At 37.6% G+C, this 12,723-nt stretch overlaps 1 protein-coding gene across 1 annotated transcript in view; it reads left to right on the forward strand.

Moving 5' to 3' along the window:
• Positions 1-12,723, forward strand: part of ADCY8 (adenylate cyclase 8) — a 121,289-nt gene that overhangs the window by 78,692 nt on the left and 29,874 nt on the right. Inside the window, 2 exon segments of the mRNA XM_030505613.1 lie at positions 5,133-5,330; positions 11,012-11,112. Coding sequence (XP_030361473.1) covers positions 5,133-5,330; positions 11,012-11,112 — 299 coding nt within the window.

The following is a 12,723-nucleotide window of genomic DNA, read 5'->3' on the forward strand; positions in this document are numbered from 1 at the left end:
AGATTCTAAGACAAAATTAAAGTTCACAAGCAGGTGAGTTACACTCTAAGGTTGAGTAGCTCAACAGAAATATGAGGTAATAACAATTGCTCCAGATCATATCCTTTCGGAAAACACTGCATGGCTAATTGCTAGCACCCTGGGAACTAGCAATTCTTGGGCAGTTGTAAAAATATCTTGGTGAAATCTGCTTGCTTAGAGAATTACAGACAGAAAGGTTAAAATGCCCTCAGACATCACTCCTCACTGCATTTGAAAGATTGATGAGTCTTTATGAAACAAAGTCAGCTGGAGTTTTCTTCGATTTTACTGAGGGATCTGTAATGACATGATATATCCTTTCTTCTGCTGCACATCCTTAGTCCTACTTGTCTGCAGTGTCTGTTGAACTTCAAGCATTGTTGTATGGAGGTCTTGCTTTGTCAACTGTCTTTTGCATCTTATAAATCTGCTCAGAAGTGTAAAGCCTTCACAATCAATCAACCAATCAATCAATCAATCAATGGTGGTGTCTTCATCTCTTCAAATGGAAATGGAGCATGGCATGGTTTGCTGTTATATAAAACACCTGTTCTATATATGTTCTGTACATCTGTGTATCTGCATGTACACTGCCTTTTAGTATTCTCCGTATTTTGTTGACCTGTTTCTACAGTCTCATTTCATTAGGAATAGAGGTATGGGTGCATGCTGCTGTGAATATCTTCTGATGTCTGTTTCTTCTTCTTTCCTTTTAAGACATTCTAATTTCTGCAGTCCAAAAAATCTATGCAGAGTAGGCTATCATTTCATTGATCATTTCCTCAGCTAAACCTGACCTTGATATTAACAAAAACATGGAATGAGATAAACGACTAGTTTTTTTATTAGATTATTGAACAGCTCCCACCCAATAAACTAGTGAAAAGCCCATGAAAATCATTGAAATAGGCATTTGTTGTAAAGCAGAGTTTTGTCTTATGGCAATAAACAGTTTTAGAATAGTTTCTCACTGTTTTTTTAAGAACTTGGTTTTGTGCTAGAAATAGCTATAATTTTATATTACCCAGATTTACAATAAGCTTTCTGGTGGAGACAAGATTTTAAAAATCTGCTCTTCCATGTGTGATTCAATTATTATGTAATTTTCAATTTTAAAGTTGAGACAATAAGCATTACTGTTCATAAATAATGTATTTCAGCTCAAAATTCAGATGATAGATTTAAATTGTACTAGGATATACTAGCTTTTTCCAGAGGTGTGTCATCTTGGACAAAACAAGCATTTAATAACATTAATTATGTAGCCAAAAGTTCACTAGCAGCAGCAGATGTTGAGAATCCAAGTAGCAGCAACCCAGTGAATCACTTCATATTTTTTAATATTTGCCAATAGCATTCAACTGATTTATTTACCTAACATATGTTACAACAAAATTTGAGCATCTCTGAACATGTGTCTTACTTTTAGCTGTAGTTAAGTTAGGAAGAATATGAAATGACAAAGTCTCTAGTGAATTCTCCTGCCAAACTCAAACTCATCACAAACCATATTCTTTACCTCAAACATATTTCCTATGGGCAGCCTAAGTCAGTGAACGAAGATATGTTGATATATGTTAGAAACAGAATAACCACTCTTTATGTACGCAATCACAGACATTAACAAAAGCTACACGTCTAAAGCACGTTAAACACCATGTGCCTTGCCTCTAATGGTGAGGTAAGCCAAGGATGCAAGTGCCTGCTCTGAAATTCAGACCATGCCAAATACGAGTGAAGCCTTCTGTTATTGAAACAAATGTCTGGGCTTCTTTCATAAAGCAAAGAAAGTTGGACAGAAGTTATTTTATGTAAAGAGACTGAAGGCCTCTGCCTATAGAAGAATGAAGTGTGATTGATGAATATGATGAAGTGTGATTTCTTCAGTAAGCCTTATCAAAGAAGTAGCTGAAGGCATAATGTAGTCACTGTGTGTGTGGTGCTGGAGGTACCTGATGGGCCTGTAATGATGTGAATTAAAAAAAAAGTATGTTAAAATGTCTGTCGTCTTCTACAAGTGTATTTTAGTGGTGGCTGCAATGAATCTTAACAGTTATCACAGGAATTATACCTAAAGGCTGGCAAGATGACAGACCAGTATAGACAGCAGGGTGGAATTCCGTTCAAAATCAAAGTGCCTGCAGTTGTGTACCTAATGACAGTGCCTACTGTCCCAGGTGTTGATCTCTCACACCTCTCTAAACATAAGGGTCTAGTCCTACGTGTGGTCCTCTAGCTGAAACATGCTGAGTAAAAGCTTGATTTAGCCTCACACCAGGTGGTCCTCACCACTGGCCAGCAGTGCGTGGCATTCCCATAGGTCTTGTGCCATATTTCCTAGCTCCAGACTGTTGTCCAGCATACCCTAGGGCATGTCAACTGACAACAGCTGTGTATGATAGGGCAATTGAAAGTACACAGAGTGTATATTACCAATAATAGACTCCAAGCACCTAGACACCTTCATTTAGGTGTCGTCTTCTTGAACTAAATCCTATCTCTATCCTGTCTCTTTAAACATGTGACTTTGTATTTCCCCATTTCCCTCCAAGACCTGGTGTTGCATTATGAAAAAAATATTTTAGCTGGCATTGTGTTTTGCATACAAAAGGAAAATAATTTCAAAACACAATGCCCAGCTAAAAAATTCCTATAGTTTGCTAAATGGCACTGATTAAAAATTTCCCTCTTGAGGTCAGGATGCTTTGACTTGTTGCATGAAAACTTTGCAGGAAGGATGTAAAAATGAATTCAAGCTACTTTTTAAAAATCTCTATATAATATCTCTAAAGTTGGAATTTTATTATGTGCTTGTTTTAATTCATCCTATTTTTTAGTCTTAGATATAAGTTTGGCTAGGGTTTTTCCTAAAAGAACCTTGTATGTGTTCCTATACAATGAATGGTTATTGTCAGCATCAGGAAAGTTCAGAGTCCTACTGTAGAATTCACAACTATATCTTCCTGTGAACTCCACTAAACTCGAATATGAATTTCCTTGTTATCCTCTGAAAATAAATGCAACTTCGGAGTCCATTTTTGCACCAATACTACTGGCACCGTTGCCATAGTGCAGATATTATGTCATGTTCATCTACCAACAGTTGTAAACCACTTCATACATTCATCAAGAAGACAATTCTTCATATTAATCAAATATTAAAATATAATTTGAAGCAAAATGTAGTCACCTACTGGGATGTATTGAAATTATTTTCCTTTTGTATACAAAACACAATGTCCAGCTAAAATATTAGGGAACTTCTCCATCCTCACTTCCAGTGGAGATACAGCAATACGAACTAATTCTGAGGAACTAATGCACACAACATCATCTAATGTGATCTCATTGTTTAACCGTGACTTCAGGCCCACTTGTGTGATTTCACCACCACAAATTCAGAACTTTTCTTCACAGCTCAGTTTAAAAGAGATAGGAATACCTGAACTTCGTGTGTAGTAATATAGTATCATTGTGTAGTGTCTCAGTGTGTAATAATTTATTATTTACCCAGTTGATTATGGGATTTGGCTCTAACCTTAGAGTTTCCACCTCAACACCAACAATAAGATATGGATCCAAGCATATCTGAAACTTTAGTATGAGAAATGTTTCCTTGATACTTATTTTCCCCAAATGTTGATAGTATTGATTTTCTACACAGAAATGGGGACATTTGAGTGGTTTGCCAAACCTTCTCTACTGAATTATTTTTTCTACTAAAGCAAACAAGAAGATTGCTGTTCACTTAAATAGATAGAAGATTTCAATCCTGATATTCTTTTCCACCTCCATTTTGGGCACTTAAGTTATTCATCAAAAGACGGAATACAAGAAAACAAGATACTATCTGTGACTACAGAGTCCATGGGCTTTATTTTAGGATTGTAAAGAAAGTTGCCACTTGGGGTTTGACAGTGGGTACCTGAGCCCCTTTCTCTGCTTTAATGTTCTTTCCAAGATGTATTAGAATGTAATTACTGACAATAATTTGGATGCGAGGGAAATCTGCATATATCATTTGCTGTACCTACCCCATGATCCAAAGGAATTGGCTTTCCAGAGAAATCTGGGGATAATCCATCCCAAACTCCTGTTTCCAACAATGCCTAGTAGGAGATATAGCCGAAGATCTTTCCAGTAAGAACCTATGGGGACAACTTTTCTCAAGCAGAAGTGTATTTCTTGTCCATACTAATTTTGAAATGTCTTATGCTATGATGTATGAAGGTTTATATCCTTTCCACCCATTAACATTTCTTAATCCTTGGGAATATCACAGGTAGTAGAGTTTATTTTCTCATTCAAGTGGAAAAGTGCTGCTTCACTGTGGTTTGTGTCATGAAATAATACCATAAAACTGGATTGAGTTATTCTTTTTATGAAAGCAAAGTCTAACTCTTTCCTGAAGGTGAAGCACCCTTCATACTATCTCTGCTAGCTCTCTCTGCGAAGCTATGCGATAGTATTTATTTTTTTTTCTTTTTATTAGCCAATGAAATACCAATTTGAGACAATATTTAAAATAATAATCAGAATTACAGTTAAATTAAATCATATAGCCTAACTGTAATCTAGACTGGCTAAAATATACCAGTAGTGAAGAAGAACACCCATGCTGAAGTAATCAGAAATGTCACCTTCTTCACTCCTGCCTTGACTATTCTGTTCCTTAACTACACACATCCAGTAACTTTGAGATCAAGAAAAACATCGTTACCCTGTTTTGTGACTTCTGTTTTGTGACTTCTGTTTTCTGTACCTTTTGTTCTTATTCATTAAAGCACACCACTGAGTTAGATACCCTGCTGTGATTTTGGTGTGTACTCCCCTCATGCATGCTCTAATAATTAATTAGCAGAATCAGGAAAGGGGAATATTGTCCTACTGTTCAGTGCAGCAACAAACCTGTAAAAAAGGGCATTAAAGTGTTCCCCTTAATGTACTGTATGTGTTTAGTGGAACAGACTTATTTTTTTACACTTTATAAATTTCATTGAATGAATTGCATGGAATGCTGTAATGGTTTGCAATGCAACATGATCTAAAACATTGCATTTTTAACCCAGGGGACCAGCAGGTTTATTCTGTTTGCATGTGCTTTCCCCTAGACTCTGGCTGCCCTAACAAGAAATTCAATAAATCTGCTTCCAAACCATCTTGCACAAGCTTTGCATGTCCAGTCTGGGCCTGAGGAAATTAACAAGCGAATAGAGCACACCATCGACTTACGGAGTGGCGATAAATTGAGAAGAGAGCATATCAAGCCTTTTTCACTGATGTTTAAAGACTCCAGCCTGGAGCATAAGGTAGCTGGGTCTTGGTAGCTGCATTATTTGCAACTCAAACTGTAATGAATGTCCACTGAAGTCGAGAAGCTGTAGGTTCTGGCTTGAGTTGTTTGTTTTCTGGTCTTTTCTTTTTCATTTTGTTTCAGTTTTCAGAAGTTGGGACTGAGCTACAGGTCATAATAGACAGTGTTATGATGCAGGTGTTACAATGCTGCAGTGATTACATTTCAGTGTTGGAAAATGCTTACACTGAGCAAAGTCTGCTTCTGAAAACAACAGCCGTTTGCCAGGTTTCACTTGCTGTCAAGTACAAGCAGTTTTCTGTCAGATGACAGGCTGCTTTGGCACAAATGGTGATTTAGCATATTAATAAACTGACACGACTATTCAAAATATATATCTATATTTATATAGATATGTTTATTTCATTTAGTCGTAGGACCCATTTGATGTCCTCTAGGAAATTGTTATGTTTATTTCAAGTAAAAACTCATTTGTTAGCTTTTTTTTTAAACATTCTTTTTTTAACATCTTCTTCTAAGAGGTAAATATAACAGCAATTTAAGGAGGGGGGAGGAAAAGAACCATGCTCTAATCCAGCACATTACATAGGTCAGATTTTAAATATTAATAAAGTTTTTAATTGCATCTGGGTGACAAAAAGCCTGTTTAAAAGTTGACATTTTTAACAGTTTTGATACATTTTCTTCTCGGTATGACATTTCCAATGGAAAACTGTGCTGCAATGTTCAGAAAGTGGTGCTTTCATTCAATTTTTCCTTAAGTGTTAGTCCCAACCTTCAAGCACACGCACTGAAACACAAAATCCTTTCAGTAAAGTGGACTGAATCATTTTTCTGTCCTCTAAATTGGACTGGTTTTTAGCATTACATAGAGGTAAAGCTTTGAAAAATATTAACACTGCTTTATTTGCTTTGGTTCATCCACCTTGAAGAGCTGGATAGTTGCTGGCCAGCAACCTCCTTGCTTGTGTTCGGGGTGGTGGGGCACCATGAATATGCTCAGAGAAGCATGGGGAATGCATAGGGGTGATAGGGATTAAGGAAAGATGAATCGATGTCCTCTGCATTATAGACAGGAGTAACGTCTTGTGGGACAATGTGGGAAATGTCCCTTCCCTCCTCATTTGCCTGTTGCTGTAATTACAGGTTTATCCCAATAGCCTTAGTGTTAAACCATAGTCTAAAGGCAGTCATGAAAAAATTAATGTGTGAACTGGTTTCCTACAGAAACTGGTTATTTCCTCCGTGTTATCTTGTATTATTATCACTTTCTTCCTTCTTCCTGGCCATTTAGGAAACAAAACAAAACAAACTCAGATTTAAACTGGGGTCTCGTAAAGCTTTTTCAGAAGCCTTTTCGCTCTGCTCTCCCCTCTAACCTCTCTATTTAAAATGATGTTTTCTTCTAGCCATTAACATTTTGCAGCTGCTTACATGACCTTCTACATCAGCATCTTTAGCTGCTCCCTGCAGCGTTGCTGAGCAAGTAAACAATCTATGTCTACAGGCCTCCCATTTCATACTGTTATTTTCATTTGCTGCCACCCATCTCTGTTCAGAGCAGTGGCAACTTCAAGTAAGAGGTAGCTCCAAAGTAAAGTAACTTCTTCTATGCAAAATCCTCTGCCCTCACATTTAGCCATCACACTTTCAGACAGCACTGGCATCTGCCTAATACTTCTTCTTTTTATCGGTAACTACTTCTCACCCCAGACTTTACAGTTAGTAGGCAGAACAATCAGAACCCATAGCTGAGATCCTGATCAGCAAGATAACCTTGTTCAATGAGAATGTATTAATTCTCTGTATCCCAAACCACGGAGAAGTGAGTAATCATGTGAACATTAAATTACATTTCTCCCTCCTGCATTCCAACAGAACTACCATATCATGGGATCATAAACCTTTTGGAGTGACTTGAATAGATGTGAAATGTTATGCTGGACGTCTGTTTAAACAGCCTGGGTTGTTCTGGGGCTTTTTCATTGCAAAACAATTGCAGACAGCAGATTTACACTAGAAATGAAAGTCCTGGTTTACTTCCTTTAAGGTTTCAGAAGATTAAAAAAAATTTCCAGAGTTAGCACACCTAAAACTACCATGGGAGCTAGCACAGCTCCTGGTTTACAATGGTCTAAATGAGTGGTATATCACAGTAGTTTAAGCCATTGGCATATCTATCTCACTGTTTTATGTCCTTCTTGGTAATAGAATAAATGTAGATCCCATAGCAAACAGTAGCAGTTGCATTAGTGAATGGTTTATCTCCTTGAGGCACTATATATTTCCATATGAATTTCATAATAATTCATTTTTTAGAATATTTGTGCAGGATCCCTGCCCGGTATGTTTTATAGATTCTTTACCTAAATGGACTAGTCACTACTAACTTGCATTTCACTCATTAGCACTTGATATCTCATTTAAAGACGAATTCACTCTCTATTTTACTAGAGGTTATTTTCGTAAATATGATGTAGGCAGATAGAGCAAAAGACTCATCACAGGACAGTACTTCTAATGGTAGCATGAAAACACACTAAGGGATTCCAAATACGTGATAGCTCATAAGGAAAATCTGATACTACTTTAGATGATTTCCAGTAATTAAAAGATATCATCATGATGCTCTGACTTAATAGCAGTGACTTCAAAATATCAGACATGATATTTCATACAGGATAAAACATAGTAACAGGGCAGAGAATTTTACATGCTGGCTAGGTTTTTTGTTAAGGAAAATTTCCAATGTAAAGATTTGAATAAAGATATTCTAAGTCTTCCTACATATTTGTATTGGGATTATAAATCAGGCTGGTCTTAGAGGTGAAGTGTCTACATATTTTATGTGATGTGAGCACACTGAAAATATCAAAAAGGCTTTGAATTTCACAGTAGACTTTTTCTTAGGTCAAAGATTAGACCTAAATATCCGAGTTTCTCCATTTCAGAATTTCTGATGGGCAAGATGAATAGAAATCATATGAGTAGGGGAAAAAATTGCCCTTCCTATATGTTGTACCCTCGCAGACATGAGCCTCACCTCTTTCCTTCAACCCAAAAACTTCCAGTGTCAATAAGGTCTGCAAGAAACACTGGGCAAATTCTGTACCTGTTCAGCATCTTCTTTTCTGTCACTGGTCAACAACTGAACCTGTGTCTACCCTTCGGTATTCTCAGGAGTTCATCCAGCTCTTCTTCTGTCTTGGGCTTCCTGATACATCTTCTGCCCCTTCCCTGTACTGCAGAAGCTTTTCCAGTGACACAAACAACATTGCTCTGAAAAAAATGAAAAAAAAATCATCACCTTTTCATCAATAGGATCCTGAGTCAAACATCAACAGTGAGGATAAGACCAAAAACCTTACTCCCCAGTGCACAAACATGTTTTCTGGGTGAACATGTAAAGCCTGTTATACTACTCCTGTTATACTCCCTTTTCAAACAGCCCTGGGTAAAGAGAGGAGAGGTGGGAAATAAGCAGCATTACTTGGCAGAGGAAACTTTGCCTTTTTTGTGCAAGCTCAGTTTCAGCTAGCTGGCTGGACTAGCCAGTAGATAAACAGTTCCCCCGCAGCAGCATAGGCAAATGGCTCAAGCCCCATGGGAAGAGTGGGTGAGCCTTCGCTACCTCATAGTCAAGTCACACCAGTGCAGGCAAGCCTGTGGGATGTTGCAGCGAAGGCTTTCGTCGCAGAGTAGTTCACATCATGATTCTTTCTACCACTCTACATAGCTATAGTTAGCTTCATGCCTCCCCATACTTACAGAAGTGCCTTGAGGCTTAGTCTACCCTTCAATAACTTCTCCAAGTCATTAAGGGGTAGACTGCTACAGAAGTGCTATGTTTATCATTAGTGTTTGTGGTTGCCTCAGAGATGCTAGCAATTTCTCATCACGACATTGTTACAGATTACACCAACAGCATTCATCCTTTTGACATAATGCTCAACACAGCAGGCAATTCCATGTTTGTGTTTCATTCAATTAGTTTGCTATAATTTCCCTAAGGAACAGTTAGGATTTCACTTTATATTTTAAGGAATGTACTTTTCTTTTTCCCTTTGTATTTTTTTATGCTGCAACCAAAAAAAGACCCAGTCCGTTATTTAAGTGGACTGATGCAGTTGTTTTTCTGCACACGAAATCAGGGTCAGTGCCTCTGAGCTTCCGGCAGTAAAATGGAGTTGCCTGTGAGCACTATCAAAAATCGTGTCAAACACGCCAACAGCAGACAGGGTATAATCACAGCAGAGGAGAGGTCAAAATGAGGGACACCATCAATAAACCCCTCTCTTACCCATAACAAATGGCAGCAGGGAAGAAAGAAGCCTTTTTCCCATTTCAGGAGCTTGAGACTGTTCGATCAGATATCTATAACTGAGCTGAAGTCCCTACCAAAGGTCTGTGTAGTGAACATAGACTAAGATAGATAGATAAAATCTTCCTTCAGAAGTAGATTAGCTATAAAATGCAGTTCTTTCTGAGCTGAACTCTCTCAATGTGTGTTCCTGATACATTTCTTAATTGGTTTTAATTTTTCACAATTATGATGCTCTCTAGGCCTTTATAACTGCAGTTTGCCTTGTTTCCAAATTACTGAAGAAAGATTCTGATATCTCTTTGACTGATCTCCTTTTGTTCTGCACATGTAACTCTTAGCTCCTTCAAAACTACAAGAGATTAAATAAAATGGAATTATTGTGCAGAGGAGGAAAAATGACTGGGCCGAGGCATCTGTGGGATTCTTTGTTAGGCGAAGAAAATTCAGTGGCGTCAGTATAAGATAAAGAGATTTACAAAAATATCTCTATGGACCAATCTTCATCTACTGTAAACAATTGGAGTTTAGCTGAGTAAATGTCAGCTGAGGACTTGGGTAACATTTCTACTTTAACTTGTCTACCATGATTCACCGATGTATCTGTTCCTCTTTTTCTTGGTAACTCCCATAGAAGGGGAACCTGTTAACATTTCCAGTGGTTTGATATGCTGGAGAAAAATACTTTTGCAATAAATCATAATAATAATGCACCTCCAATGGTCTTTTACATACCAATACCTTCATTATCTCCTTGGAGCATGCGCACATTGCCAAGTTTCTTCACAGCCTGTGGATAAGTCAGGATACAGAGATCATGACCCACATCCCACATAGTCACAGAATGTCCCATTCTGTGTTCTTCTCTTAAGTAAGAAAAGTAAAAGATAAAACAGAATAGTCTCCGTTTGGCAGCATGGAGACACCTCTGTGACATCATGCATGCAGAATTGCAGCTGATTTCAGTGTTTGTCTTCAGGTGAGGAAACCCATGGTACCTCTGGTTATTAAGTGTTTTAATAAGCTATTAAATATTCAGTATTCTACTCAGCATCACAAACCCTTAGTATCTACTTGGGATTTAAAATAAATAATTTTGAAAAGCAGGCAACCAAGTAAAACAACTTTGCATTGTAAATTACAGAATTTTGCTCTCTTGGATGAAGTACTTGACCAGCTTATTGATGATTTATTTGTTGCATTTCATTTTTTAAAACAAATTCAGGTTACTGATTTATTAGATCTTCCTGCTAATTTTCCCAAAGTCTCCTATATGCATCAGTCTCTATGAAAGTACTGCATGGGTTAACAGCTAATTTACTCTTCTGTTTGTTTTTGGTTTTTTTTTATTCTAGTATTCTCAAATGCGGGATGAAGTATTCAAATCAAACTTGGTGTGTGCATTTATTGTTCTCGTATTTATCACCGCTATCCAAAGCTTACTTCCTTCTTCCAGGTAAATACAGAAATATATCTCTATACACCTGAAAGCACTCTTGGGAAAGCGGTGGGATAACATTTCTAGGATCAATGTGGAATGAACTGTTAAAATCTGATTGTTCCCCAAAAGTGGAAATATTTTTTCACATTTTTACCAATATTAACTACTTCTGTATCACATTTTCTGCAGGTACATGCTTTTATGTGAGACAGCAGATAGAAGCATGTAGCTTTTATGTCTACTGACATTATGTTGTTATGTTTTTAAGCAGACGTCCACTAAGTGGGAACTTTGGGGTACAAAAGCTTGACACAATGTGGCCTGCTGCTTCCACTGTTGAAGTAAAACATTATCTAGACAGCGACTTTTTGCTAAGTAAAATTTCTGGTAACCATCTTGGGAACTAGTGACAGTTTTGGCTTTGTTTCTTGCATGCCATGTAAGAAAATTGTACTGTTGTGCTTTGTTGTTGATGGTACATATTATCCAGCTGGGAAAAGCAATCTTGTGCCATTAAGAAGAAGCAAGAAGGTGATCTGGTAGATCTTTTCTCAGTTCTGCTTTTATTTGGGGCTGACCAAGCAACAGCTTCCTCTCCAGGTGAAGAAAATGTGGCATAGCTGAGACCTCTGCATCCACACATTTCACACAATCAAACCCACCAGCTGGCATTTTTGTCTATTATTTAATAGTGACAACACAGGAGTGTGTGCAAGACTAAGGTCAGTTTTATAGCCGTTGTTAGCCAGTAGAACTTGACTGCCACTAAAACGTGCCCTGGTCTCATTTGCTCTTCAGCCAGAGTAAGTGCTAAAATGGAAATGCCCAGATGAACATTCTCAGGTGGTTTCAGAAGAACATTAACTTATGGCTGCCTGTAGAATCACCTTGAAAATGCAGTATATGTATAAGAAATAACATAGTGTATTACAGTAATGCAGCAATATTTCTTGGATCATGTCTGGAAGACCTGATACTCCATGTTTACATCTAAGAATACCAAAATGGTGGTTAGAGGTAGGCAGGCAACTGCACTCTGCAACAGTGGTGTCCCATGTATTTTATAGTTCTCAGCTGAGAAAGTACCCAGAGTAGTACCTGACCTTCTGCTGTTCCCTATGTGTCATATTGCTCTGATACTAGTAAGTTTGTTTGTTTTTTTAAAGTTCTCTCAATACACATTCAAAATTCTTCACTTCTGATAGCTGCTACTTATATTTTTTCTTTTTTTTTTCTCAGTATGTACAAGAAGATTTATGGATCTTACTAATGGAACCTGTTTTCCAAAAAGATTTCTGCTGCTATATCAATCACTGCTATACCAGCAAAAAAACACCACGACATCTTTTCTACCTGCACCGATTCATCTCTGTTAATTCTTGTAAAGGTGTCTGGAGCAATTAGAATTAGGGGAGAAGGAGTCACGTTGCCACACTGCATGCAGCTGTCCTTCTTCCTGGTTTCCCAGCTTGTGCAGTGGTCTTGTGTTTTTCCCTGCGCTTCACGAATGCTTTAGGGACCTTTTTGTCACTGAATGTTACAGAGGTCGTAACTATAAATAGGTTCGAATAAAGATTAGATAAATCCCTATGAGATAAGATCAGAAGAAGTTTTTAAAAAAAAGTA

Source organism: Strigops habroptila, chromosome 1, assembly GCF_004027225.2.
Source record: "Strigops habroptila isolate Jane chromosome 1, bStrHab1.2.pri, whole genome shotgun sequence".
Lineage (NCBI taxonomy): Eukaryota > Metazoa > Chordata > Aves > Psittaciformes > Psittacidae > Strigops > Strigops habroptila.